Below are 27,918 nucleotides of genomic sequence, written 5' to 3' on the forward strand. Positions count from 1 at the left end.
GGCGAGTGTCAGAGGTGGGGGTCCTGACACGAACCTGTATATTTAGGCACTGCTGTAGGGTTTTTCAACTGTTTGTTTTTCTTTTAAGCGGAGGGACCTTCTATTTAGAGGAATGGTACCCAGAAATCTGATAGGAAAAACGCAGGAACAGGGCTCCTAGGGGGGCTTTGGTGTTGGCAGGTGGCACGTCTTTGAAAACAGTCTGAAAACCATCAATCTCAATCTGGTCCGAGTCTCTAGTTTTCCAACCAACACAGCTTGGGCCCAGAGAAGTTAAGTGATATCCCAGTTTATCTAGCTAGCGACAGTGAGGACTACAGCTCAAATTCTCCCATCACCCAGGTCACAATGCTGCCCACTCCACCGCACTGCTGCCACCTCCAGATGCCCACAGAGATTGCATCCTATTTATGCTGTACCCCCAGATCTGAGCACGGGGCCTGCCACATGGGAAACCTCACAAAGGGACAACAGAACCCACATTTGACTCCCCACAATTTATATCCCTTCATCTAGTTTGTAAATGAATGAAGGCCACCGTGACACGTGTGGGTGTGTTTGGTTTGGCCTGCATAAAAAAATTTTTTTTTGTATTCATTGCCAACTAATGCCACTTAAAAAGAAAGGGATGTCCAGTTGTTCTAGAAAAACCAGAAGGTTCTAGAGTTGCACTGTCCAATATGGTAGCCAGCAGATATATGCAACCATTAGCACTTGAAATGTGGTGAGTCCAAATTGAGATGTAAAATAATGCAAAGGATTTTGAAAACTTGGTATGAGAGAATGTAAGATACTTAATTTTTTATATTGATGACATGTTGAAATAATATTTTGGATATACTGGGTTAAATAAAATATATGAAAATTTCACTTGTTTTGTTCTACTTTTCTTAACATGGCTACTAGACTATTTAAAATTCTGCCCTCTGTGGTTCTCACTGTATTTCAATCGGACAGCGTAGCTCTAGACACCCCAGGCCCATGGTACGGAATAGTGGGTGCTGAATGAAGGCTACCCCTGTCCCCACCAGTCCCTTAGTGGGTGCTTCGCCCACTGGGGTTACCTTACAAGCAGAAGCATTTTGTGGCCTGTGCACAAGTCCCCGATGAGCTTCAGGGTTCTAGAATAAAACCCCCTCTTCTCCCCTAAGACAGTCTTCCAAATATTTGAAGACAGGGATCTCCCTGAGCTCAGGCATGGACTTGCCATCCCGTTCCTTTAATGACTCCTCACACAGTTTGGTTTTGAGTTGGGTCCCTTGTAACTGGGGTGAGTGAAAGGGCTTGGGCTTCAGCGTCAGTGTCAGGCCGGCCCGTGTTGGTCCAGGTTCGTAGCACTCTCCACAAGCGGGAGCATTCTCTCTCTTTGAATGTGAGCTTCCTCACTGTACAGGGTGGTGACTCGTGCCTCCCTCCCCTGGCTAGTGTGAAGGACAAAGGGCTTGATGTGTAACGGGTCCAAAAGACATGTCCCTTCCTATCACCACCTCTGCCTAATGTGCCACTATCATGGTGGTTCCCAGATGGAGAGTCCAGGAGCTGATACGGACCCACTGCAGAGACCCTGGGGTGACCCTGTAGGATTTCTCCCCATCGTGGGCGACTTGACAGACCAGAGAGGAACAGACAAGAGGACAGAGCTGTTTTCAGAAACCCTCCTGGAGGGAGGAGGACGTCTTTACTGAGGATAAGGCTGTCTAGCTGTCAGGCATCATAACGAGGCGGGGGGCCTTCGGAGCGGTCAGATAAGGGGACAGGGCAGAGCTGGCATAATTCACATTGTTGGGGCCAGTGCTGGGCATGTTGATGGGGCTGGCAGCAGAGGGGGGGGACAGAGTGGTCAGCACCACGCCACCCTCATCCAGGGAGCGCTTGTAGGGGACTGGAGCATCATTCCGGAGGTCCTGGAGGGCCAGGTAGGCCTGGAATATCTGTGGGCAGAGAAGGGCCTGCTGGAGGCTGGTTTGGATAGGACAAGGGAGGAGAGGGACCCGGGCTGGGGCCTGGCCTGGGAGGGAGATGCAGGGTGTGGCTGTGCCCACTCTCACTAGACAAGGGCCCCGGCACGATGCCCGGTGCTGGGCTGCGTCTGCTCGGAGGAAGGGATGCCTTCTTTTCAATTTGCCTGGGAGTCTCGGAAGGGGCTAGTGGAGGCCCAGGGAAGCTGAGTGAGAGCAAGCCTGTTCTAGCCCTCCCGCCCCTGCTCTGCAGAGGGTGCTGGGGATAGAAGGCTCATCCTCACCCAGATGAAGATGGAGAAGAAAGCGAAGGTGATGGCAGCCTTGGTGCTGCTGCTCCCCAGGAGGAACTCTTTGGGTGGCGAACGCTGCCGCTGGTTGGCCAGGAAGCAGAAACACACGAACCAGGTGCCTGTCCAGAGGACTGGGGTTGCAGGAGAGAAGAGGGGTGGGAGGAGAGCAGGCTCAGGGAGGACCGCTGGCGCTGGAGTGGAGCCACGCTGTCCACATGCATGGCTATTTACATTTCAATCAATTCAAACTGAATTAAAAATAATTCAGCTCCATGGTCATACTGGCCACAGTTCGAGTACTCGGAGGCCAAATATGGCCTGCGGCGCCCATATCGGGGAGCGTGGGCACCGAACATTCCCACCGTCACAGAAAGTTCTCGGACAATGCTGGACTCAATGCCTTTTGAGGGCCCTCCCAGCGCTGAGACGCTGGACTGGCCCTGTGCAGAGAAGGAGGAAGGGGCGAGGGGGAGGATAAGGTCGTCCAGAATAAGAGACAGGAGGCCTGGTTGTGAGGAAAAGAAATGAGCATTTATTTAGCCCTTACTGAGTGCCAGGCTCTATGTAGGGTGCTTGGCTAACCGAGGCGAGACTTTGTCTGGAAGCCTGGATCTGCCACTCAGCAGCCCAATGACATAACCTCCTTAAGCCTCAGTTTCCTCCTCTGTAATACGGGAATATGAGCAGGGCTTACCTTGGGTGGTTCTGAGTAAATGATACACGGGAAGTGCCCAGTAAAGGTCAATATTACTAGAGGTGTCCTTTCTTTTATTTCATCCTCAGAAAAACCCTGCAAGGTGGGGTTTTCATTCCAGATTCTAGTGAAGCTCAGAGAGGGGAGGAGACCCATGTGAGCCCACAGCGGGTCCCAGAGTTGAAATTTCGAACCCAGGTCTATCTGGCTTGGGGCTCTGAACTCCCATCTCCTAACACCCGGAGGCTTTTCAAGAAATGTGAGGTGAAGAAAGGTGAATGGAAGGAAAAAACTGGGCAGAAGGGAGGCTTCTAGAATTGGCCTGGGGATCAGAAGAGGTGACCCTTGCACTGAGTCTAAAGGGTGAGTCATAATTCCCCAGAAAGGAAATTGCAGGTGTAGACAAGCCGTGAGAAGGGAGGGACAGAGCTTTGGGTCACACGTGGAGGATGGTCAGAGGCCGGCTGAGGGGCGAAGGGCGGTGTCCTGGGGGAGTGAGAGCAGGGCAGCTCTGGGCGGGGGTGCCCAGGACTCACCAGCCAGGATCAAGTCCAGGAGCTGGAAGGCTGTCTTGAAGCGGGTGGTGGCGATGCGGCTCTTGTGGGCGTCTAGGGCCAGGAAGGTCAGGCAGCTGAAGAAGGCCAGGAGGCCGGTCCCCACGGCGAAGCTGCAGGCCACGTTGTTGCTGTTGAACACGCAGTGGAGCTGCGAAGAGCCCGTCTTGTTCTGGTAGCCGTCGGTCAGCAGGGAGGAGAAGACGATGAGGGAGAAGACCTGTGGTGCGGGAGGGGCATCCGCAGGGCCCGGAGAGCAGCTCAGTGTCTCCCCAAACCACTCATCCTCCCCATCTGTGGCCCCGTCCTGCTGACATCCAGTGGGCAGTTCTGGCCCCTCCCTCCCTGTCAGGTCCTCAGAGCCTCCAAGCCTGTCCCTCTTCCATCGTCTCCATGATGTCTCAGGCCTTCTCCCCTCACCCCCCCACCCTCTTCCCAGGCCTCCCTGCCTCCAGTCTCAGCCTCTCAGCCCATCCCCCACAGTCCCAGAGGAGTCCTTCCACACCTTGCCCTTCCCCCCACACCCTACTCACAGCCCCCCATGGCTTCCTAGTGTCCCCAGGTCAGAATCCCAGCCCCTCAGGCCGGACTTTGAGGCCCTGCATGGTCTGTGCTCTCCCCACTCACCCCGCCTCACCCATGCTCCCCTTCTACCACCCCAAATTGGTATCTATCACCAAACCCAGGTACCAATTAAAATGCTAAGCACAGTGCCTGGTATACATGACGAGCTCAGTATTTTCCATCATGATGCTTCTCTCTGCCTCCAAGCTCTACCCTCCGCCTGCCACTTCCTCCTTCCTCCCAGCTTAGCTAATTCCCATTTATTTTTAAAAAAATAAATTTGTGAAATAGTCCAAAAACATGGAGAGGATGGAGAGAAATGTAACAAACACCCAGGACCTAATGAACATTTTGGGTTTTTTTTTTTTCCTTTTGCCTCAGGACTTTTTTAAAAGCAAATAAACCTTACTGAGAGGGTAGCCCCGTCCCTCTGGTCTGTGTGTCTGCAAGCAGCATATTACAGTACAATTGTCCACATCTGTGCTTGTCTTCCATGGTGTGTACTGAACGGCGCTGAGGTACTACACAAGCACTAGCTCACGACATCCTTACAAGCACCCTAGGGTGTGGGCACTACAAACGGCCCTGTTTTTTAGCTCATGGAACTGAGGCACAGAGAGGTCGATCAGTTGGTAAGTGGCAGTGTCTGGATTTGAACCGCACTGTCTGGCTCCCGAGTCTGCTTTAACCCCGTCCTATACTGCCTCCAGCTGGACCAGACACCTTGAGGGCAGGGTTCCTATCAATGCCAGTCAGTGGAAATTGTAAGCCCCAATTATTTGTCCCAGTCCCAGGGCAGCGTGGTGAGGTCTATGTCAGATGTGAAGGAAACTGGCTTGCGTATGCGTTGGGCAGTGGACATTGGTCCCGGGAGGCTTTCTGGATGAGGTGATGCCTGTAAGGAGTGCTGCAGGGTGAGAAAGGCTAAGGAACGGGGACGTTGCCAGGAGGGCAACAGGGAGCTATAGCAGGGCTGTGAGGCGGGGCAGGGCAGGGTCAGCTCTGGGTGTATGAAGGCCCGTTTGGGGCCATGTAGAGATGGACTGGAGGGAGTGAGACTGGAGGCTGGGAGGCCAGGGAGGAGGCTGGGGCCGGGGTCATGGAGAGAGTTGAGGTTTTAGCAGGAACCAAAGTTGTGGGGCTGGATTCGGGAGGAAACAGGGTGAGATCTGAACTGCACTTAAAGATGGAGTTTTCCAGGCAGACAGAGAAAGAAGGGCATTCCAGGCAGGATGCACCATGTGTGCTAAAGCCAGATCTGCAGAGCGGGGCTCCTTCAGCAATGGGGAGAAATCTCATGGATCCAGGATCTAGTGTGAGAAGAAGCTGGAAAAGTGGGTGGGGCCCGACCCTCAGAGGCCTTGACCACTAGACAGAGGGGCCCCGCCTTGAGAGTCAGGAAAGTGAAATTTCTTACTTGGATTTAATTACATGCATGGAGGGATTCTGAGCAGAGGATGGCCAGGGTCAGACCTGGGAATTAAAGCAAATCTCTAGGGTCATGGTGGATTGGTGGGGGCAAGACAAGACGCCAACAGATCGTCAGAGATTGGTGGGAAGGCCCAGGTTAGAAATGCTGAGGCCTGAGCTGAGGTCTGGGCTCTGGGAAATCCAGTGATATTGAGGACGTAAAATTGGACTTGGGGATTGATTGACGTGGCAGTGTTGGGGACAGGAGCAAGGTGAGGGGTAGGGGCATCCACTAGAATTTGAACCCCTCCTGGACAGGGTCCACGTGGGACCCTTCTCTCTCTCCTTGGCATCTAGCACCAGATTGGACCTCAGTAAATGTGTTGAAAGAATAAATGACATTGGGCCTTTCTTCTTTGCTCTTGCCCTGCCCTTTGGAGTGGGGACGGGGGAGGCAAAGGATCGACCCCTAAACTCCTCAGCTTCTGCTGATCTTCCTCTCTCCTTTATCTTAACTGTCTTTAAATAATAATAATGACGATGATGATGATGACATTAAGGAGTCCCTCTCTTTCACCAGCATGTTTGCATTAACCACGGGTATTTGCCTCCATTCTGTTTGGGAGCTGAAGAACCGAGTCCACAGAAGGGAAGTGAGCGTCTTGCCCTGGTGGTCTGAGGCAGAGCCAGGTCAAGGACAGGACGCCCCATCGATCATTTTTGAGCCCATCTGTATTCATTGTATCTGCATCATCTCCCTGAAGCCTCACACCAGCCCCACGTGCTAGATGCTAGTAATTCATTTCTGTTTCACAGGTGATAAATCGAAGCCATTATGGTGGAGTGGAAAGAGCCAGAACATGGCTGACTCCATCAGCTGTGTGGCCTTGGGAAAATCATTCACTTCTTGAAGCCTCAGTTTCCCAGTCTGTCTCTGTGCTGCCAAGAGGGGGCATGCGGAGGTGGGAACTTAGCCTTAATGATAGTTCTCATGATTCACCCAGAGAAGTATCCTCTCAAGGTCAGTCCGTGGGGAAGAGGGATTGGGGTCCAGCCCTCCTGACTTCCAGGCCAGTGAGTTGTCTGACTCTGTTCACTGACCCTGAAAATCTTGGGCTGTGGCACTGGAGATGTGGGGAGGGGGCTCAGCTGGGCTGGAGGGATCCTAGCCCTCAGAAGCCTGAGTCCAAACCTCCTTCCACGTCCTCTCTGGCCTGTCCCCAGGGAGGGAGCAAAGATTCATCAGTTAAGGCACCAGCTGGCAAGCGGTGGTGAGGACAAGTGCACCAGCTGCCCAGAGAGTCCCTACTGAGGAGCCAGGCCAGGGGGGAAGGAGGAGAGTTCGGGAGGGAGGGAGGGAGAAGGGTGGGAGGATGCAGGCGGCGGGCAAAGTCTGTGACCAAACCGTCTGGCATGATTGTTCGATTGTTCGGCCGCCCTTTCCTCCCCCTTCCTCACACCAGTCCACACCAGCTGAGCCTCCTTCTTCCTTGCCACCGGCCCTTCCTTCCAAAGCTTCGGAGGTGCGCAGATGTTTCTGACTTGCTCACCAGCTGCATGATGTCCTTGGACAAATCACTCAACCTCTGCGAGCTTCAGTTTCCCCTTGGGTCAACCGGGGGTAATAATGCCCATGTCATGGAGTCGTGGTGAGGAGCAGAAGAGCTAACACCAGTGAGGGACCTGGATCTAAGACATGGAACTCGTAATTCCTCTCTTCCCCTGGGTGAGAATGACAGTGGACACGAGTCTCCATCACGCTAGGCCCTGGAAAACCAATTTTCTCCTCGTTCACAAGTAATGATTTGTCCCAATAATAATTGCTATTTAAGGAAAGTTTACCACGTGCCAGGTCCATGCTAATCAGTTTAGGGACATTAACTTGTTTCATTTTCACAACAGTCCTTCCTGTGAACAGGATATTAGTGTCCTCTCCTCACACGTAGGTACAGAGGTTCAGAGAAATCAAGTCACTTGCTCAAGGTCACATAGACATAGGGTGACCTGGTAAGTTATCAAACAAAAAGGGGGTACTTTTGAGAATGAAAGGTGGTGCTACTGATAATTACAGTCAGGACTGGCCCAGGCAAACTGTAGAGTATGTCACCCTATGTGGACAGCATGTGGCCAGGCCAGGATTCCAAGCCAGGCCTGTTAGATCCTCTGACCACAGGTTCCAGAAGGGGTAGGGAGGAGATACTCTGGATTAGGACCCTGGGTTCGATCCAGGGCACCCCACCTACTCCCATGACCCGTATCAAGTCTCATTATCTCCCTTGGCTTCAGTTTCCAACTGTCATCGCTCTCCTGTCAGTGGAGAGCAATGTTGACAGCACTGCTCTGACCCCTCATGTACTGACGTCCAGAGAGGAACAGTGATTGGCCCAAGGTCACACAGCAAAGTCTGGGCTGAATGAGGATTTGAGCCCACGTGTCTTGACTCTTTGAGAATCTGGTGATAATTACACAAATGCCCGTAAAGCTCTTGCTTGGCACAGCGCCTGGCATAGTGATCACCCCACACCTGGTATCTTTGTTCTATGTTATACATTATCTTTCCACTTATGTGTACTACTTTTCTTCCTAGCCGCTCCAGCCACTGCTCCTCTCCTTGTCCCTTGTCTGAGATGGAAAGTGAACAGACTCTGGCACCTCACAGACGCCAATTTGAATCCTGCCACTTACTGTGTAACTTCAGACAACACTAATGGAACTTTCTGCCTAATAGAAATGTTCTTGATCCACACTGTCCAATATGAGAGCCATCAACAACACGTGGCTGGTGGGCACCTGAAATGTGGCCCCTATGACGGAGGAATGGAAAATTTTATTTTAATTAGTTTAAGTTGAAATAGCCACATGTGGCTTATGGCTACCTCCTTGGACAGTGCAGCCTTATAAAAATGATTTAACTTCTCTGATCCTCAGTTTTCTTATCTCAAAAATGGGGTTCGTAGCATCTACTTTGAAGAGTTGTTTCTTCCTATGAGCGTAAGAAGTGCTTAGAATAGCATAGGGCCTATAGTAGGTGCTTAGTAGAAGGTGACTTCAGGGGGCAGCTGGTCAGCTCAGTTGGTTAGAGTGCGGTGCTCTTAACAACAAGATTGCCGGTTCGATCCCCACAGGGGCCACTGTGAGCTGCGCCCTCCACAACCAGATTGAAACAACTACTTGACTTGGAGCTGCTGGGTGGGTCCTGGAAAAACACACTTAAAATAAATAAAAGTTTTAAAAAAGGTGACTTCAGTTATTATCTCCCTTTTGCTTCTTTTCCCCCATCTGTCCTCTTGGGGCCCCATTCCCTCTGCACTGTCTCTAAGAGGTGAGACCTGTTTTCTGTCGCCCATGGGGTAGCTGGGCCACAGGAAGACCTCACCCCTGCGAAGATCCGCAGGATCGTCTTTGGCCTCTTCAGAAACTGCACAGCTTCACTGTCAGCCAGGTCCTGGAGGCTTTCGGGGATGTGCATGGCGGCTACTCTGCTTCCGGGGCTCCAGCGGGCAAGAGCCGGAATGCTCTGCCTCCGTCCAGAGGCTCCAGGCACACCCTGGGGCTTGGGTGCTGCAAGGTAAGTCAAGACAGATAGTGGGTGGTTAGAGTCATTGGCGTGGGGTGAAGGGGCTGCCAGGTGTCCCAGGAATAGGGAGCATGGGATGGGGAGGTGCTGGGGTGTCCCAGGAACGGGGTTGTGTGGGGTGAGGGGTTTATCAGGGTTCTTAGGAGTCCGGGAATGGAGTGAAGGGCTTGCTGGGAGCCCCAGAGGTGGGGGTGCAGGATGAGAGGGCTGCTGAGTGAGGGTCCTATGATTTGGGGTGCAGTGTAAGAGGGCTCCTGAGAATTCCAGAGGTAGGGGTATGAGGTGAGGGGACAGCTGGGGGACTAGAGGTAGAGGTGCTGGGTGAGGAGATCCCAGGTAGGGAGGGAGAAAGCATGGAGAAAGGACTGGGATATTGGGGTCACATCCCTGACATTGGATGTGCCCCTTTAAAGATCATTCTCCCTGTAAGAAGACACAAGTGGCATTTTCCAGGGACTAGGGGTGCTGGATCAGAACCATTGGAAGGTCTGAACAAAGGGAATCCTCTTCAGGTTTGGGGTGACAGCACCCATAATGGAGAACCCAGGGAATGTTTTAGGCTGTTCTTGTGATTTGAGGTTATTTAGAATAAAGGTCTCCCCTCAGAATTCAGTTTCATCTGCATAAAAGCGTATTTCCTCAAGTTGGGGGTCTGGACTTCAGATATGCGGGGACATGGGCTGAGAACTAAGCTGTCCCCTCAAAATGAGAAGGCCATACACCCCCCGCACTAAGCTACCTTCTTAGAATCCGGTCTTCCCTTTCAGGACTTGGAATGGGAGTGGTGGGGCTTGTAGGGGGCGCTGTCTGACAAAGGGCCACCCCTATTCTGGAGGCCCGGTCTGCATCACCTGGAGGATTGCTCTTCTTTCCGCCCACCCTCCCCACTTGGTCCTTGGTGTCCCCGAGCCTTCTTTTGCTTCCGCTTTTTCCCGCCTTTTCATCCCTTCACAGCTGATTGGATGTGCCCAAATCCCGCCCCCTCTCTTCCCGCCTACTCAGGAGCTGACACGAGCTGGGGCGTGGCCAAAGCGGACGTTGGGCTGCCCGCCGTTGGATTGCCGCGCGCGGGAGTTCGGTCCCGCCCCAGTCCTCCCAGGAGTCTCGTGCCGGCTCTGCCCCCTTCCCTTTGAAGCACGCGGAAAAAGAGACACTTCTGCTGCGCATGCGCTGCTCCCAAACAAGGCCTACGGTGGTGAAAGGCAGGCATATCGCGCGTGCGCAGTTGGGACGTTAGAAGACGGACAAGTGCTCGGAGACCCAGGTTTTGCGCATGCGTCTGTGCGCATTCCTCTTACTGCTGGTTGAAGCCGATCCTCGAGGACCCAGGACGCCTTTCTGCACATGCGCAGGAGGCTCAATGACAGTCGAGCGTTGGTTAAGGTGAGGGAAGGGCGGAGGATTGCATGGCCGGGGGAGGGCGGCCCTGCACCCTCTATGTAGCCTTTCCGTGCATCTTCTATGCTCCTAAAATCCACTTCATCGCCTAGACCCCGCAGAAACCAGTTGTACCACTAAAGGGTGTCTGGGTCCTCAAAACGCCCCAGGAACTAAGACCTCTGACCCTTCCTTGGGGTCCAGATCAACTGAGCAGTGTGGGAGGGGATGGGCAAGAAGGGATACGAGGTGGGCGGATGGCCTGTGCGCTCCGCCAGGGGTAGGGACAGCGCCTGAAGGTTGGGATAGGGCGCTTTTCTTCCAGATGTCCTTTGACCCATGGTCATTTCCCTCGTTTAGGCTCCCGGGACAGGGGCTGGCCATGCTGCACGTGACCCGGGGGGTCTGGGGATCCAGGGTCCAAGTACGGGCCCTGTCGTCGCTGGCGGCTAAGATGGGGGTGTACCGCAAGATGTGGAACCCCACGGAGCCCCGCGACTGGGCCCAGCAGTACCGCGAGCGGTTCATCCCATTCTCCAAGGAGCAGCTGCTCCGTCTCCTGATACAGGTACCGCCCGTCCGTCTGGGTGCAAGAGCCTGGGGACTACGACTCCCGTTAGGCCTTGCGGCGGCAGGGCCCTACATGCTGTAGAAGGCTGCCCTGACCCCTCCTGGGAGTTGTAGTTCCGGTTTCCATTGTAGTCCCAAGTGGGCGCGGAGTGATAACGTAGGAAGACCTCTAAGATGCAGATGTAGCTGCAGTTCCCAATTCTAGCTTGTTCTGGGGGCTTAAACAAGCACTCTCTGGGGCATGTTTTTTCCTTTGCACAATGGGCATAATAATCCTCATCATTACTATTACCACTACCTAATAATAATTATTAATATACCTACAAAGCTATAATTATATTGTTTGATCTCTTCCTATATGGAACTGGGCTAAGCATTTTCCACGTATTATTGAATCATCAACAAATGAGGTCACTGAAGCAGGACAAGGGAAGTGACAAGCATAAATAATTGGTTAAATATGTATGCTCTGGAGTCAGACAGGCCTGGATTGGAATCTCAGCTTCCCTTTATCTAGACATTGTGGCCCTCAGCAGGTGACTTCCTTGAGCCTCAGTTTCCCCTTCTGAAAAATGGGGGTTATAATTCCATTGACCTCCTTGTATCTCTGGGGAATGATAGCATGCTGGTAAGTATGCCTGGCACACAGTAAGCATTGTGTGAATGTTGGTTAAGTGTCAAAGTGGGAACTTGAACTTCTAGCTCTTTCAGCCACCTGTTTTTCACTATACTGGGCTACCTCAGTTTCTTTGTCAATAAAATTAATGCCCAGCACCTCTACAAAACAAAATAAAAAAATCAAACTCCCACAGCTCTGACTGTCTGTATGAGCTGCCAGGGACAGAATTCCTCCCCATGAGGAAAGGGAAGAGGCCTAAAGAGCACTTTTGCTTCCTGAGGTAACAGGAATTCCACTCCAGTCCTGCGGAGAAGGAGGCTTTGGAGGAGTTCTCGGCCCACGTGGACTTCTGCACTTTGTTCCACTACCAGCACATCCTGGCCCGGCTGCAGGTGAGGACGGGGCCCCTCCAGTCTTGTCGTGCTTGTTTGCTAATCCATTCATTCAGCAGAACTTCTCTGAGCACCTGTATAGAGCTTGGCCCGGTTCTAAGTCCTGCAGATACAGCAGAGAACAGGATGGATGAAGCCATGCCCTCTGGGAGCCAACATTCCAGTTGGGGAAACAATAAATAAATATAAAATAAAATATGGTACCCAGGAGTGGTGAGTGCTGTGAAGAACAATAAATCAGAGATTGAAGCAGGATAGACAGGGATGAGATGGGGACTTCTTTTAGACAGGATGGTCAGAGAAGGCGTCTCTGATGAGAATGTGACAGGTGAGCTAAGATGTGAGTGAAGAGAGGGAACATGCCTGGTATATGTCTGGGGGAGGATGTTCCAAGCAGAGGGAAAGCAAGTGCAAAGGCCCTGAAGTGAGAGAGGGCCTGAAATGTGACCACTGTAATGACCACTGTAGCTGGAGAGGAGTGAGCAAGGGAGCGCGGGTGGGAGATGAGAGCAGAGAGAGTGTGGGGGAAATTGTGCCTGGCCTTGTGGCCTGTGGTGAGGACTTTACTTTTACTCTAAGTGAGTTGGGAGCCACAGGAAGACTCAGAGCGGAGGGACAGGAGCTGATTTAGGTGTTAACAGGATCCTTTTAACTGCTGTGTAGGGAACAGACTGTCAGAGGCAGAGATCTATTAGAGTCTATTATATTGGTCCAGGCAAGAGGTAATGGCAGCTCCTACAAAAGAAATAGCAGTGGAAGTGGTAAAAAGTGGTCAGATACTGGTAATGGAAGGCATCAGCATTCAGCTGTGCATGCAGGGCCATGAGAGAAAGAGTCAGGGGTGCCTCCAGTGGTTCTGGCCTGCTCCTCCAGAAGGATGGAGCTGCCATTTACTGAGATGTGGAGGGTGGGGCAAGGGCAGGAGGCTGATCTGTGGGGAAGACAGAGCTCAGTTTTGGACTTAGGAATTTGAGCTGCCCATCAGACAGCCAGGTAAAGAGATAGACTTGAATATGGGGTCTGGAGGTCAAGGGAGGAGTCTGGGCTGAGAAGCAATCCTGGGAGGATCTAAATGGTGCTAAACAGGACCATGAGGGGAATTAGCTGAGCCCTGGGGTGTGCTGGCCTTGAGATCAGGAAGGGAAACTGGAACCCAGGAGGGGGACGGGCAGGGAGCGGCCAGAGAGAGAAGTGAAACCCCAGGAGAGAGTGGTGTCAGAAGCCAAATTCTCAGCATTCTCCTCTCAGGGTCCTGCCTGTGTTGGGGGTCCCAAAATCACCTTCAGATTCATTGATTTTTCTAGAGGGACTGCCAGAGCTCAGAAAAGCTGTTATGCTTACAGTAGTAGTTTATTACAGTGAAAGGATAGGGATCAAAGTCGGCAAAGAAAAAAGGCAATGGGGCAGGGTCCAGGAGAGGCCAGGCGAGAGCTGCCAGTTGTCCTCTCTCAGTATTGTCACATGAATAGCACTTAATTCTCCCAGCACCGATATGTGACAACACAGGGAGTATTGCCAACCAGGGAAGCTCACCCAAGCTTTGTACAGGCTTTTTATTGGAGGTTGGACACTTAGGCCTGGCTGACCACCTGCATGGTTGCTGTAGTTACTTAGTCTCCAGCCCCTCCAGAGGTCAGACTGCTACCTTATGGCCCAAGGCCCCCACCATCAATCACCTTGTTAGCATAGGCTACTCTATGTGTCCCAAGGCCCCAGGAAAGCCAAGACACTCTTTATCAGGCAGGACATTCCAAAGGCTTAGAGGTTCCCTCCCAGGAACTAGGTAGGGGCTAGTCCTTTGTTTGAAATGCTCAGGGTTGAGACAGGTCTGCTGAGTTAACCCTTCACTGCACACTGCCACGCCCTCCTACAGGGCCCCTCTTTGCTTTGATTAGTAGCAAGGGACAGGGGCTCCTCCCTCCTTGTTGCTGAGAGGCCACTCTGTGCTGGGCTCATTGACTCCTTCCTGACGCACCAAGATACAGCTGCCATGAGCCACATCTGCAGAGGCAGAAACCGAGGCTCTGAGGGGGCCCCAGAGGTGACCAAAATTGCACAGTTCTCAGGTGGCAGAGCCAGGATTGGCGCCCCTGTCCACCTGCCTCCAAATTCTCCCCTGGGACACCCATGCTCTATGGAGGCAGGGTTTTTTTTTTAAGTTATTTAAAAATTTTTTATTATATGAACATTTCAATATATAGAAATGTAGAAAGAATAATTGGGGAAGATGAATATTCCTACTGAGGCAGGAGATTTTAAACTAAGGTGCTGAGTGGAAGCACCAGAGGCTGATGTGACATACTGGGTACCATTTGCTGACGACCTAAGTCCCTTGAGGAAGTGGCCTGGGGCAGGAAAAGAATTAGAATAGCCCTGGTTCACTAGCGGCTTTGTTGTACACTAACCATGGAGGTGACCTTGGAAAGTGACCTTTCTCTGCTCCTCCTTTCCCTTATTCATGAATTTGCTCAGTAGATGTTTACTGAGCACCTTCGGTGTCACCCAAATGGTTCCAGGTCCTGCAACACAGCAGTGAGTCTGACAGATGTGTGTGTCTGCCTCATGGGGTCACGTTCTACTGAGGGAGACAGACTCTCAACAAGGTAAAAAAGGAAAATATATTAAGAGATGCTGACTTCTAAGGATAGGGTTGCCAGGTAAATATAGGATGCCTAGTTTATTCATTTGCTACTGCTGCCATAACAAATTACCAGGGACTGGGTGGCTTAAAACAGCAGAAATTTATTCTCTCAGAGTTCAGAAGACCGGCAGTCCGAAATCAAGGTGTGGGCACGTGGTTTCTTCCGGATGCTCTGAGAAGGGGACTATCTCAAGCCTCTCTCCTGGCAATGGTGGCTGCTGGCAATCCTTGGTGTTCCGTGGACACGTCACTCCTATCTCCATCTCCATTTCCATCTTCAGCTGCCTTCTCTGTGCCTCTGTGTGTCCTTTTCAGTCTTTTATATGGACACCCCCATTGGATTGAGGGCTCACCCTTATCCAGGATGATTTCGATCCTTACCTTAATTACACCTGCAAAAACCCTATTTCCAAATGAGATTCTGAGGTTCTGAGGGGACACGAAGTTTTTCGGGGACACTATTCAACCCTCTACATCCAGTTAAATTTGAATTTCAGTTAAGCTATGACTATAGTGATGGCCCATGTAATATCATTCTCAAATACTGCATGGGACATACTTAAACTGAAAAATTATTTTTTGTTTATCTGCAAATCAAATTTAACTTGGTGTCTTGTATTTTATTTTATTTTATTCTATTCTATTTCAGTTTTATTTTATTTTATTTTAGCCTAAATCTAGTAATCCTAATGACAGAGAAAAAGAAAGCAGAGGTGTTTTGCAGTTTTAGGTAGGGTGGTCAGGGAAGGCCCTATCCTGGCACTGTCTAATCAGTGTAGGCCCTATCCACGTGTGGCTGTTTAAATTTTAAAGAATTGAAATGAAATAAAAAGTTTTAATTCCATTCCCCAGTCACATTCACCATGTTTCAAGTGCTCAGTAGCCACCTGTGACCAGTGGCAACCTATTGGTGTAGGTCTAAATGTTTCCATCATTGCAGGAAGTTCTACTGGATAATGCTGCTCTGTACCCTTTATTTCCATCGGAAAGGGTGACCTGTAAATATACAGGTCTATAGCATCTACATTGGTACCTCTTAGATCTGGCGCCTTTGTATAATGCACACCCTGCCCAACCACACAGGGTAGCCCTGCTCAGCCTAGGGAGTGGAGGAAGGCTTTTTGAGAGTGATAAGGGAGCTGGAATACAATGGAGGAGTAGGACTTGAGTAGTGGAAAGGGGAGGAGGCAGGGAGGGGACCAGGGAGAGTCTCCTAACAACATGTGCAAAGTCCCTGTGCCTGGAGGAATGAAAGCCAAAGTGGCTAGTGTAGAGCAACCAAGAGGGATTGTGGTGTCAGGCCCTGGGAGGGCTTGCAGGCCCCAGTGTGGAGCACAGTCCTTCCTGAGGGCTTTAGGAGCCCTGGAAGGGCTTTAGCAGGAGAGTGACATGGCTGGATGTGTAATTCCTGATATACCACTTCCTGGCTGTGTGACAATGGACAGTTACTTGACCTCTCTGTGCTTCAGTTTCCACATCTATAAATGAGGATAGCAATAGTACCATTCTCACATTGTGAGAACGTGTATGTAACCTGCTTCAAACAATGCCTGACACATAGTAAGTGCTACATAAATGTGTGCCTTTCTCATTTAGTACTAGTATTGTTACTGTTTGATGAGATCTCCCTGGCAGCTGTGTAGAGAACAGATTGATGGGGGAGGGGTGGGAAGGGATTTGGGGAGACCGTTGAGAAGGCTGTTGGACTCATCCAGGCATGAAGAGGCGATGGTGGTATGATGGGGAGGAGAGAGCTGGCCGAAGTGGTGATCTGTTTTGGAGATGGAATCTGCAGGATTTATTTTGCTAGGGGAGGGAGCAGCTCGGGTCATTTGCAACATCCAGGTTTCTGGCTTGAAGCCCTGAGTGGATGTGAAGTTCCCAGAAAAGAATCTGGCTCGCAGTGGACGTTTGATGAATGCAGATTTCTCTCTCCTCCAGCTCTGAGATTCCCTCACTCTCAAAGTGCAGCTCGTACCTGAAAATGGAATTTCTCAAGGTCACTCCATGAGTCTCTTGTGGCCTATGGGACCTGCTCTGTCAGCGAGGGCTGAAGGACTCGGGCACAGGCCTTCATTTTGGCCTCAGGTGCTGTCCTTGGCCAGCACTCCCCAGCCCTGGGAGTTAGTTCAGAAGAGGATTAACTGGATTTGACTCTCCCCTGTGTCACCTGTCTTTTTGCTCAGTTATTGCTGAGTCCCTGGGCTTTCCCACTTCCAAACCCTTGCCCAGGTCATTCCTCCCACTTAGAGTACCCTCCCCTCTTTCCTTCCACTAATTCAAAGCCACACCTGGCCTGACCACATTGTTCCTTAAGGCTGCCTCTCCTGAGAGAGACACAGAGGGCGGGTTTATGGGCTTGTTTATGGGGTGATTTCCCTCTGAGGTTTGTTCTTTGCTCAGGGACAGTCATCCGTCATCTTGAAACTCAATCTCTCCATGAGCAAAATAGGCCAGGCAACTGGAAGCTCATTCTTTCATTCATTCAACAATGTTTTAGGTGAGTGGGTACATAAGGTGAGGTGGGCAAGGCAGAGGCTAGTTCTTTAGGGACTTTGAAGGTTGTGGGAAGATTCTGGAATTTATTGCAGTAGGAAGCCATTGGAGGGATAGGATGTGGGATCTGTTTATAATCTAAATAAGCTCTTTGTGACAGCCGTGTGAAGACTGGTTGGAGGTGGTGAGAGTAGAAGCAGGCAGAACAAAACCCCAGTGCAATTGGTTAGAGGAAAGGCCAAGGTGGCTTAGATGAGAAGGTAGCAGTGGAGATGGAGGGGAAGATGGAGTCAAGAGCAATTCAGAGATTTAGCCGGTGAACTTGCTAGAGGACTGGATATGGGGGTGATAAGAAAGGACTCAGGATGCCTCTAAGGTTTCTGATCAGAGCCTCTGAAATGGATGGTGGTGCCATTTCCTGAAAGGAGAAGATGGGAAGGGGGAGAAATGAAGCATCTTCCTTGGACCATGTTAGATACGAGGTACCATTAGACGTCCAATTGGAGATGTCAAAGAGATCATCAAATATGAGTCTGGCAGTCAAGGGAGAGGCCAGGGATGGTTGAGGAGAGTCGGTTTGAGACAGGAAATCCAGAATGGTGGTTTTCTTGGAAGGTTGGAGATGTGGGGCTGTGATCTGTGAGCTTGACATGTTGGATCTGAGGTGACGGTGATATCCAAAAAGTCAAGTAGGGAGTTTGTATTAGTTAGTATAGAGGCTTAGCTGCTGTAACAAGTAGACCCCACAACATGATGATTTAAAGGAGGTGGGGAATAATTTATCTTTCCCTTAATATACCTGTGGTAAGTGGGCCAGGGGACATAGTTGGCCCTGTTCCACATGAGATTATGCTGGGACCCAGGTTCCTTTGATCTTGTTGCCTCCCTTAGGGCATTGTCTTCATCTCTGTGTGGTCAAGACTGGGTCATGGGTAGAAAAGTGTTCTAAGCTGGCAGAACAAGGAAAGAGTGAAAGGTCCAGTGGAGCAAGAAGTGAGGGGGAAGGTGTACCCATCACTTCTATTTACATTCTGTGGATGAAACCTTCGTCTCCTGGCCACACCTCACCTCAAGGGAGGCTGGGAAATGTAGTCTCTCAGGGCAGCCTGTGTCCTATTACTATGAGAGAAGGGAGAATGGAAGCTTATAGACCGAAACTGGATATTAGGTTTGGGACTTGTAGGAGAGGTCCGGACTGGAGATATGGATGGGTAGTTATCTGCAAGGCATGGGAATGGTGAGGCAATTTAGAGAAAATTTGAAGAAAGAAAAGGGAAGAGGGCCCAGAATTAAGCCCCAGGGTACCCATCATTTAAAGGATGGGGCCAGGAACATCCTGAAGTGTACCCACGATCCCTCATGCTATGACCTAGGCTGATTTTCCTCTCTGATTCTTTCCTCAGGCTTTGTATGACCCCATCAACCCTGACAGGGAGACCCTTGACCAGCCTTCGCTAACAGACCCTCAGCGTCTGTCCAATGAGCAGGAGGTGCTTCGAGCTCTGGAGCCCCTGCTGGCTCAGGCCAACTTCTCCCCACTTTCTGAGGACACCCTGGCCTACGCTCTGGTGGTCCACCACCCTCAGGATGAGGTGCAGGTACTGTCTTCTAAAGGAAAATCAACACTCCCAGGAGGCCTTGGGGTGGGGGTGGACCTTTGGGAGGCAGAGGTTGCTGGGAGTTATAGTCCTGAACACCAGGCACTAGCCCATGTGGTGCCTTTGGTAAATCAGAAAAAAGCACCTCTTTCTCAGGTCACCTCACTGCCATCTGTTGGAAAAGTATAATATATGGATCTTCTTAGGATTAGAGACTTATTGTCATCTGCCAGATAATTGTAATAATAAATAATACAAAATGCTTATCCTTAAAGTGAACAAAATTATAATAAAATTACTAAAATCTTCCAAAGTTCCACATTTTTGTGATTTTAAGATGTACTTTTTTCCTAAAGTCATTTCTTATTGTCTCTGAAATTAGGATATGACTTGTGAATGGTGGTGTGACATAGTTTAATTGGCAATATGTTTTCTCTTTTAGTTGCTTCATAAAATAATGGAGTGTCTTAAAATCAGTGGCATCATCGATTCTAGGAAATATGGTAGTACAGATGACTATCATGTGAATGGGCCATCTTAGATGGTGTGCCCTTGTGCAGTATACGACATGAACAACCATACATGGTTGCCCTGCCCAGACACTGGGTGATGATAAGCCTGGGAGAGGGGGCCAAATCACTGGGAGGAAAGACACCTAATTTTAGTATTCTGCACCCACACCCCAGCCCGTGCTCAGCTGCCTCTGCATCCTTTGTCCCCCTTAACAGGTGACAATAAATTTGGATCAGTATATCTACATACAGTTCTGGGCCCTGGGCCAGCGAGTTGGGGTGATGCCCCGTAAGTCAACCGTGGGCTCCAAGCGTGGCTTCTTCAAGTCTCCCCCCGCAGAGAGGTGAGGTGGCCTTTGTTCTCCAGGTGCAGCGAGAGGGAGCAAGGTTAGAGTCGAGAGGGGACTGACAGGTCAGTGTCTGGATTTCGGTATCTGGGGCCTGCATGGGAAGTCAAGAAAGGGGGAGAGGTGAATCATCCAAATGCTACCTTTTCTTCCCAAGGGAAAGTAAGAACTGTAATTCCCAGGGGAAGACAAAGGGTAGGGACACTTCTCCCCATTTTCCAAATAAGGAAAACTGAGGCTCAGAGAAGGAAGGCCACATTCTGAAAAAGTGGCGCTGCTGGGATTCTGATGAATATTATATTTTTAACAGAGGATATTCAAATTCAGAGTAGGGTGAGGAGAGCCAGATCTTATCATTGTCGGCCAGTGGGCCTGTCAATTACCAATCTTTCTGGAAATTAATTTATCAAATGTAGTCACGAGTCCAAAAACAAAACAAAACAAAAATCAAAGACAAAGAGCCCCTTATATTCCTTAAACCAGTAATTCCACTTCCAGGAATCCATTCCAAGGAGATATTTATACTTGCAGAGTGTGCGTTTAATTATCTGTCTCTCACACTGCACTATAAGCTTCACAGAGGCAGTGACTGACTCATTTTGTTATCTCTCCAGAGCTTCATAGCACTTCCTGGCACCTAGCAGACACTCTAAAATATATGTAGAATTTGAATTTGCAAATTAACGAAACAAAAGAATTTTATTCAGCTCTCTTTTATCAAGTATAGAAAATCAGAAGCAACCTGTGTCCAACAGTAGGGGATTGCATTATATAACTGATCCCATATTGTTGGGCACTTAGCCTATTTCTGATTTTCCTCCCACCATTGTTAAGTAGCTTTTAAAATGACTGTGTGACTGCAGAGCCAAAAGAGAGTGTCCTGGGATTAGAGGGGGCTCCCTGGGGCAGTCCTGACCACCCTGGCCTCTCTGTCTCTATCCGTCAGGAGATACTTTAAGCGGGTCGTGCTAGCGGCCCGAACGAAACGGGGGCACCTGGTGCTGAAGAGCTTCAAGGACATACCGTTGGAGGGCCTGGAGCAGCTGCTGCCTGAGCTGAAGGTGCGCACGCCCACCCTGCAGCGTGCCCTGCTCAATGTCACACTTGTGGTCTCGGGCGTGGCGTTCTTCGTCAACGTGGGCATGGTGGTGCTCACAGACCTCAAGATGGCCACCTCCCTGCTGCTGCTGCTCTTTGCTGCCTTCATGGGCCTGCGGGCCTCCAAGGTAAGTAGGCCACACACCATGCCTCATGGGTCCCTGCTTCTTGGTGTTCAGCCAGAAGGTCAGGCTACCCTATTTTTTTCTTTATTTCATGCATTATTCCTGCTTCATGCTGTGTTTTATTCCTTTCCTTTGTCCTTCCTACTTTGCCTGGCTCCCTTCCTCCCTTCTTCTATTTTCTTGCTTTCTTCTTCCTACCTTCCCTTCTGGCTTCCCTTCTTCCATCCATCCCTCCCTTGTTGTCTTCCTTCTCTACCTTATTTACTCAATACAATCTTGGGTGGGGTTTTGTGTGTGTGTGTGTGTAGGAGTGGGTTTCTTAATCTCTCTGTGTTTCATTGTCGTCATCTGGAAAATGGGGCTAATAATGAGACCTGCCTCACTATTGTGAGAATTAAATGAGTGAATCCCCAAAGAGCTCTGCACTGTGCCTGGCAAGTGGTAGGTGCTACTTGAGTGTTCACAGCCACTCACTGAGCTCCTGCTTTGAGAGGCACTTAGTGACGGGGTGAGGGATGTGTGTTTTAGAACCATAGCCTGCATTAGAATCTAGCTCACTGTCTTCTAACTGTGCAACCTTGAACAAGCCATTTAACTTCTTGGTGCCTCAGCTCCCGCATCTGGAAAGTGGAGATGACAATATGACCTAATTCATAGGGTTGTTATGGACTTTAAATGAATTAATACACATATGATGCTGAGAACAGAGCCTGACACGTAATACGGATGGTACTATATGAGTATTAGCTATTGCCATTATTATTATCATTACTACCTGGGCTACTGTGCCCTGAGTCTGGGCTTCCCCATCCTGGCCAGGTGTCATTATCATCAGGGGAACTGTTTTATAAATGCAGCCTCCTAGGCTCCCGCCCAAATGGACTGAATTGGAAACTCTGGGACTGGGGCCCAGGAAGCTGTTTTTAACAAGCTGCTTTCCTGATTCTGCGACATGTGCGTGTGGGGCCGCTTCATACAGTTGTGCAGGTTGTTCACCATCCAAGGATTCGTGGCCGAGGGGACAGGTGAGGGCTGACACCCAACTTGTGCCTTGCTGACCCAGCCGTGTGCCCTGTTTCAAGGCTGAGTTGGCCTGGAGGGGCTGCCTTGAACTCATCATCCCCAGGGTTGGCACTGGCCCCGGGGTGTGGGCTGGCGTGAGGCGTCTGTTGTACCCAATCATTCACTCACTGGTTCATTGGTTTTCAAGCTGTTTTCAGCCATCCCAACGGGCTCTTAGGAAGGCTGGCAATAAATTCCGCAGATAACAGCCAGACTGTGCTGGCTGAGAGGAAAAAGGGCTGGGGAAGAGTGCAGGGAGCAATTCCTGCCCAGAACCAGGGGTCATGTGGGATTGATGAAAGCTGAGGAAGGGGAGGATTGAGCCTGTTGGAGAAGGTTTTGGGCAAGGGGGCTGGGATCACAGGGCTGGGATCCGGGATGCGGGGTGGAGAAGTGAGGCCCCAGAGGGTGGGTGGCAAGGGCCTTGCACGCCAAGGTAGGGGCTGTGGGCTTTCTCCTCAGGACAGTAGGAGCTGTGGAAGGGTTGTAAGTATGGAGGGAGTGCACGACCCTCTGGCTCTGAAGGGCCCAGTTGAAAACCCAGTTCACTAGTTAATTTAGTGCATCCATTCAACATTTTTCCATGCCCCAGGCTGAGCCTCTCAGCCTTAAATGTGCCCCCCCCAGCCTCAGTCCACCTGCCCCTCCCTGTGCAAACTTGTTCCCTCCGGTTCCCTCACCCCTAGATCTCCTCTCAGATACCTCTCCCTGACCCCAAACACCGGTCCCCACCTGCTCTCTGGACACACCCATGCCCTTTGCACACACACAGCATCCACACTGAGCTAAGCATCCATATTCCCCAAACCCCTTTCTCCTCCCGAGTTCCTGTGTTGGGACATGTGCTCAGATCAGACAGCTGGGAGGCTGGTCTTGCTGTAGGATGCGCAACCCTCTTTCTTGGCTCTCAAGAACCTCATCCACTTCTGCGGTTTCCACAAGCAACTCTCCTCCATCTCCTAGACTGTGCTCAGTGTTCAGCCTGGAGCCGCCAACCCGGCCAGGCGGAATGCAGTGTCTCCCCTACACACACTCCTTCTCCTGGTTCTCCATCTATTCATGCCTGTCCCCTAGTCACTGGCTAGAACCTTGGAAGTTGCCCCTCGCCCTGCCCCTCAATCCGATCCATCAGTCCCCAGCCTGTCCTTCTGAGTCTCTGTGCCATCTCCTCCGCTATGTCCCAGCCCCAGCTCAGACCCGCTTCCCAACCGCCCAGTTTGTCCCCTACAGCCCAGCCCTTATGGTCCCAGACTGGCCCTGCTCCTCTCCTGCTCACAACCTGGCATCAGAGCCCTTGCTTCTCCAGCCTCAGCCAACACAATTCTATGCTTCAGCGCCACCAAAATGTACTGGTAATGCCTCCTCCCTCTGCGGCCCTTCCCTTCCCTCCCTTTGCATATGCTGTTCCTCCTACTGAAATGTCTTTCCCCCCTTATTGGGCTGACCAACCCCACTCACCCCTTACCCTTAGCTCAGAGGCTCTGCTCCAGAAAGCCTTCCCGGATGTCTCAGGCTGGGATGGTGTGCCTGTGGGCTCCCACCATACCCTGGTTCACTGTGGGCTCCTAGCCCAGCACTGAGAAGGTTGATGAGCTGGCACCCCTGAGACACATCAGGGTGGTCCTGTCCTGGAGGGAATGGTGTGGGGGACACAGAAAGACCTCCACATGCCTAATGAAGTTCACAGTGAGCACTTTTGGAATCTGAGGACACAGCTGCTTATCGGTGGGAAGTGATGTCCATCCTGAACCTTGACTATGAGGTAGTATTTTTCAAGAATGGGCCAGAGATGGCTGGGCTCGTTCCAAGGCCCAGAGACCTGAGAGTGGGGTGTGCACAGGGTGATGTTCAGGGTTAATTGGTTCGTTCAACATGGGCTGCATTCAGAGGGGAGGAGTGGGATGTGAGTGGGAGGAATCCTTAGGGACCAGGCCATGCAGGGCCTCTGTGTCAGGCCAAGTTGCTCAGACACTCTGAGGGCACTGGGGAGCCATGGGAGGATTCTGAGCAGGGGCGGAGCAGTGTCAGCTCGGGGGCTGTGAGAGGACAGACTGGAGCAGGGAGACTGAGCCGGGGATGAGGCTCGAGTGATGAGCTAGGTAGGTTAGAGAGGAGGCACAGGGCAGAGAGAGTCAGGGCAGGAGGATGGGGCTGAGGACTGACAGGCTGGTAAGGAGGGGGCGAGGACGGTGCCAGAGGTGTGACCTGTGACTGGGTAAGCGATGGGGTTGCCCCAGATATGAACCCCAGGGGAGGAGGGAGGAGTGGGCGGGGGCGGGGGGATTAGGTGAGGGGAGACCCTGCACTCAGTGTGGGCTGTGGCGAGTGCTGAAGGGAATATGCAGGTGGCAGGCGGTGAGCCCACTCCAGGGAGGTCTGATCTCATCTGTGTGTGTGGGAGTGGCACGACCTGCTCCTTTAACCTATGAGAACTCATTGCTGTCAGCTTGGCAGAAACAGCCAGAAAACTCAATGTATTTTCATACCAGATGGTTCCTAACGCATGCAATTTCTGAATCTTGCCTTCAGCATAGAAATGGCGATTCGTTCCAACGTAGGGACATAAACCTGCTGTGCTGAGCGTGTAAGAAGAGAGCACAGTCCACACTCCACACACAGCCATGTCATTGGTACTGTGCAGGTCATTTCAGTGTTTTTGCAGGCGTGTACTGACTTCAGAGGCAGTTCACCAACACTCTAAGGGCCGAAGATACTTGTATTTAAAAGGCCGGAGTGTGGACGAATGTTCAGCAGTAGCTAATATTTAACTGCTTGTCATGCCAGGCTCTGTGCCAAGGGTTTCGTTAACCGTATATTGACTTCCTGAACACTTCGTGTCATCTCCCTCCTTAGCGCCTTGGCCCTACCCAAGGACTAGGTCTTAGAAATCTATTCATGGCCGGTAGGGGGCAGAGTTGGAACTGGTTCCCAGGCCTCGAGGCTCCTTTTGAACCCATTTTGTGAATGTAAGGAGGAATCCGGGCAAAGGATTTAGTATGAGCCCCAGGGGACACTGGTAGGCTCTAATTTCCCTCCTTAGGGACACCGAGTATGGGGAGAGAGGTCGAGGCCGGGAGAGGGCCAACGGTGGGGAATGCGGCAGCGAGCAGACAGCTGGGCTCGTTCCAAGGCCCAGAGACCTGAGAGTGGGGTGTGCACAGGGTGATGCTCAGGGTTAATTGGTTCGTCCAACATGGGCTGCATTCAGAGGGGAGGAGTGGGATGTGAGTGGGAGGAATCCTTAGGGACCAGGCCATGCAGGGCCTCTGTGCCAGGCCCCTCCCGTCGTCTATCCTCAAGGCTGCTTTTGGAATATTTGTTGTTTAACACTTTTCTTTACAATTTAATATTTTAAACCATTTTTATTATTGAAAAGTTCAAACAAATGCAGAAATAGAATAGTATGATGAGCTCCCATGTAGCCTTGCATTCAGCGTCTACAGTTAGCAGTAGTCAATTAGGTTCCACCTAAACACCTAGCTCTCTCACCACTGGATTATTTTAAAGCAAATCCTAGACATATCACTTGCAAATATGTTAGTATGTGTCTAAAAGATAAAGACTTTTAAAAAAAGTCATTGTAACAAGAAGTAATAAGGCTAACCCTCGTATCGTCTGGAAATCCTTGAACAAAATACATTAATGTGTGGCTCAGATGAGCAAACCAGCACAGCAGTTGCAAAATATTGTTGGTGGCCTTGGAGTCACTGGGGCGAGAGCGTGTGGGTTAAAAATACAAATAGCTGGGCCCTGGGCCTGGAGATCAGAACCAGAGGTCTGGGGAGGGCCCCAGATTCCGTGGGAAGGGCCACACTGGTGTGAGTGACCAGGGAAACGTGTGTATGGGGTCCGTGCACGACCCTGCCCCTCCTGGTCGCCAAGCTGCAGCTCTTCGGCCTGCAGATGTTCGGACAGCGGCGCAGCGTGCAGGCACTGGAGCTGGCGCACATGCTCTACTACCGCAGCACATCCAACAACTCGGAGCTGCTCAGCGCCCTGGCTCTGCGTGCGCATGACGAGCATACGAAGGAAGCGCTGCTGGCGCACAGCTTCCTGGCCCGTAGGCCCTTGGGCAAGCACAGTGGGCCGGAAGGTAGGACCTGGCCCTGGGACCCCACCCACCCATCTTGGCCTGATTCTGACGTGGCCTCACCCAGAACCCACTCTACACTGTTACTACAGGGTTGAGACTCCTCTTAGTCCCAAATGGCCCTGCCCCAGTAAGATAGCATCCCCGTGCTGCCTGCCCCCAACTCCCTGCTCCCACTGTGAACCCGACCGATTTCCAAGGTGACCCCGGCTCTCAGCTTCAGGGACCCCTGAACCCAGCTTACGATCTTGGTAGAAGCGGTTTTTTCCTGCGGTGGTCTCCCTTTCCTGACCTCAGCCTCAGTAGGGGTCTTGGATCAGACAGACTCCTGTTGTGGCATGCCCCTCTTCATGCCCCACTCCCTGCCTGCTCCTTCCAATATGTGAGCCCACTTTCCCTACAAGAGACCCTTGTCCCTTCCCTGTATAAGCCCCAGATCGTCCCTTCCCAACAGGAGCCTCCACCCATCTCTGGCTTGTCCCCAGATGAGAACCCCAGAGCCGAGCCTCCCAGCCTTTTTCCCATTCCCCTCCCAGCCTCATTATACCCCTAGGCTTCTCCCAAACCCAGGCCCCTCATATTCCTTGCCTTGCCCCCTCCCAGTCCTTCCTGGGCCCTCTGACTTCACAACACCTGCCTCTCCCCCTGCAGAGACCTCTCAGTGGCTCCAGTCGGAGGTGGAGAACTGGCTCCTGGCCCAGTCAGGCTGTGACGTGGCCTTCAACGGAGCTCGGGCTCTGGGTCACCTGCAAGCCCTGACCTCCAGCAACGGGATGTACCCGCCCCCCGGGTTCCCCAAACTAGAGTCGTTGGCTACAGTTTCTTTGCCCCAGGCCGCACCCAGGAATGACAACCCCTGACAGAAACCTCTCAACCCAGCCCCACCCAGCCACCTGGTTAGGAACTAAACTCCGCCTTGTCCATGACAAGCTGTCAATCACGGCTATGCTTTGCAGCTCCTCAATTTCCAATGACGAGCAATCACATTATAGCGTATTCATAAAGCCGCCTATCAAGACAGCCTACGTTTGCTAGCCCCACCCCTTTTGAACAGCTAGCCAGTCAAAGCTGTTTGGTTTTGCTTTATTTCCATTTCTGAGCCCCACCCCCGCTGAACACCCAAACGTGGTTTGGCTGAGGAGGGAGTGTCAGCCAATCAGAGCTGTTCAACGCTACCAACCACCTGGCACAGTTGTTAAATTTTGCTCTCCTGAGGCTATATATCATTGTCTTTTTAGCCTGCTCCGGGCAAACTGCCCATCATGTTCACCAAGGCAGAGCTCCAGCTTGCAGCCAATGAGAGCCGGTTAGCCCTGCTCTCTGGCAAACTGCCAATGAATTTCTGTGCATTCTCAACTTTAGGTAGCCAGTTGTCGCTGCATAGAAGCAACTAATCAGAATTTCTAAGGGAAACATTATCAATTACAGCTGCATGTAAGTCAGGCCATCTGGTCAACTACTGATCAGCTTGTTCAGGCTGAAGGGGTTGGGAGCCTTTTGCCAGGAAGGAAGTTGTGGGCCAGGAGGAACCAGAGACCATTCTCATCCCAAGACGCACTTTCACTTAGGCCCCAACAACCTCCAGTGCCTTTCCTGCCCAGGTCCCTTATCCTTTCTACAGAAACTACCTCGGTCTGGATCTTCCCTCCAGCAGTGGCCTGTGCAATATTTATTGGGCTATCAATTCCCCACTCCCCTCTCCCAAAGGAATAAATCATGGTTAATAAATCCGGATGAGTGGGATAATTTGCAGGGATTGGAGAGAAAAGCATCAGAATCCTGGAAAGAAGAGACTCAGTCTTGGGAGAATGCATTGGGGTAGGCCCCAGTCAGAAGAAGCTGTAATCCTAGAGAGAGACTGCCCGTGTAGTTTGTGAAACAGACTGGCTGTGGATCACAGAAGAGGATCTTAGAAAGGACCTGATTGTTGAGGAGAGGCCC

At 51.3% G+C, this 27,918-nt stretch overlaps 2 protein-coding genes across 4 annotated transcripts; one reads left to right on the forward strand and one right to left on the reverse strand.

Moving 5' to 3' along the window:
- Positions 1-1,563: 1,563 nt before the first annotated feature.
- On the reverse strand, positions 1,564-10,244 carry SYNGR4 (synaptogyrin 4). 2 transcript variants are annotated; one of them, XM_074316169.2, is made up of 5 exons: positions 10,049-10,244; positions 8,850-9,034; positions 3,482-3,719; positions 2,243-2,382; positions 1,564-1,931 (listed from the first exon to the last, which is right to left on the reverse strand). In XM_074316169.2, the coding sequence occupies exons 1-5, from the start codon at positions 10,215-10,217 to the stop codon at positions 1,698-1,700; spliced, it is 966 nt and encodes a 321-aa protein (XP_074172270.2). In that variant the 5' UTR covers positions 10,218-10,244; the 3' UTR covers positions 1,564-1,697. The 2 variants fall into 2 exon arrangements, with proteins under 2 accessions (XP_074172270.2, XP_019608149.3); XM_019752590.3 differs by lacking the exon at positions 10,049-10,244 and adding an exon at positions 9,790-9,962.
- Positions 10,129-27,705, forward strand: TMEM143 (transmembrane protein 143). Of its 2 annotated transcripts, XM_019752634.3 has the most exons (8): positions 10,132-10,433; positions 10,788-10,995; positions 11,904-12,008; positions 18,549-18,743; positions 19,472-19,599; positions 20,549-20,828; positions 25,791-25,980; positions 26,629-27,705. In XM_019752634.3, exons 1-8 carry the CDS (start codon positions 10,324-10,326, stop codon positions 26,835-26,837), a joined length of 1,425 nt encoding a protein of 474 aa, XP_019608193.2. In that variant the 5' UTR covers positions 10,132-10,323; the 3' UTR covers positions 26,838-27,705. The 2 variants fall into 2 exon arrangements, with proteins under 2 accessions (XP_019608194.2, XP_019608193.2); XM_019752635.3 differs by lacking the exon at positions 10,788-10,995 and having other exon boundaries at positions 10,129-10,433.
- Positions 27,706-27,918: the final 213 nt, after the last annotated feature.

This window comes from Rhinolophus sinicus, chromosome 8, assembly GCF_057876585.1.
Source record: "Rhinolophus sinicus isolate RSI-liver-muscle chromosome 8, RSI-T2T, whole genome shotgun sequence".
NCBI lineage: Eukaryota > Metazoa > Chordata > Mammalia > Chiroptera > Rhinolophidae > Rhinolophus > Rhinolophus sinicus.

Excerpts from the sequence above, each read along its gene's own strand:
- SYNGR4 (XM_074316169.2), bottom strand. The coding sequence starts at position 10,217 with ATGCGCAGCAGAAGTGTCTCTTTTTCCGCGTGCTTCAAAGGGAAGGGG. Across the intron at positions 3,720-8,849 it reads TCCTGCGGATCTTCGCAGGG|GTCTTCTCCCTCATCGTCTT; the intron begins GTGAGGTCTTCC and ends CCCGCACCACAG. Across the intron at positions 2,383-3,481 it reads CCTGGACTTGATCCTGGCTG|TCCTCTGGACAGGCACCTGG; the intron begins GTGAGTCCTGGG and ends CTGCAACCCCAG.
- TMEM143 (XM_019752634.3), top strand. The coding sequence starts at position 10,324 with ATGCGTCTGTGCGCATTCCTCTTACTGCTGGTTGAAGCCGATCCTCGA. Across the intron at positions 10,434-10,787 it reads ACAGTCGAGCGTTGGTTAAG|GCTCCCGGGACAGGGGCTGG; the intron begins GTGAGGGAAGGG and ends TCCCTCGTTTAG. Across the intron at positions 12,009-18,548 it reads ACATCCTGGCCCGGCTGCAG|GCTTTGTATGACCCCATCAA; the intron begins GTGAGGACGGGG and ends TTCTTTCCTCAG.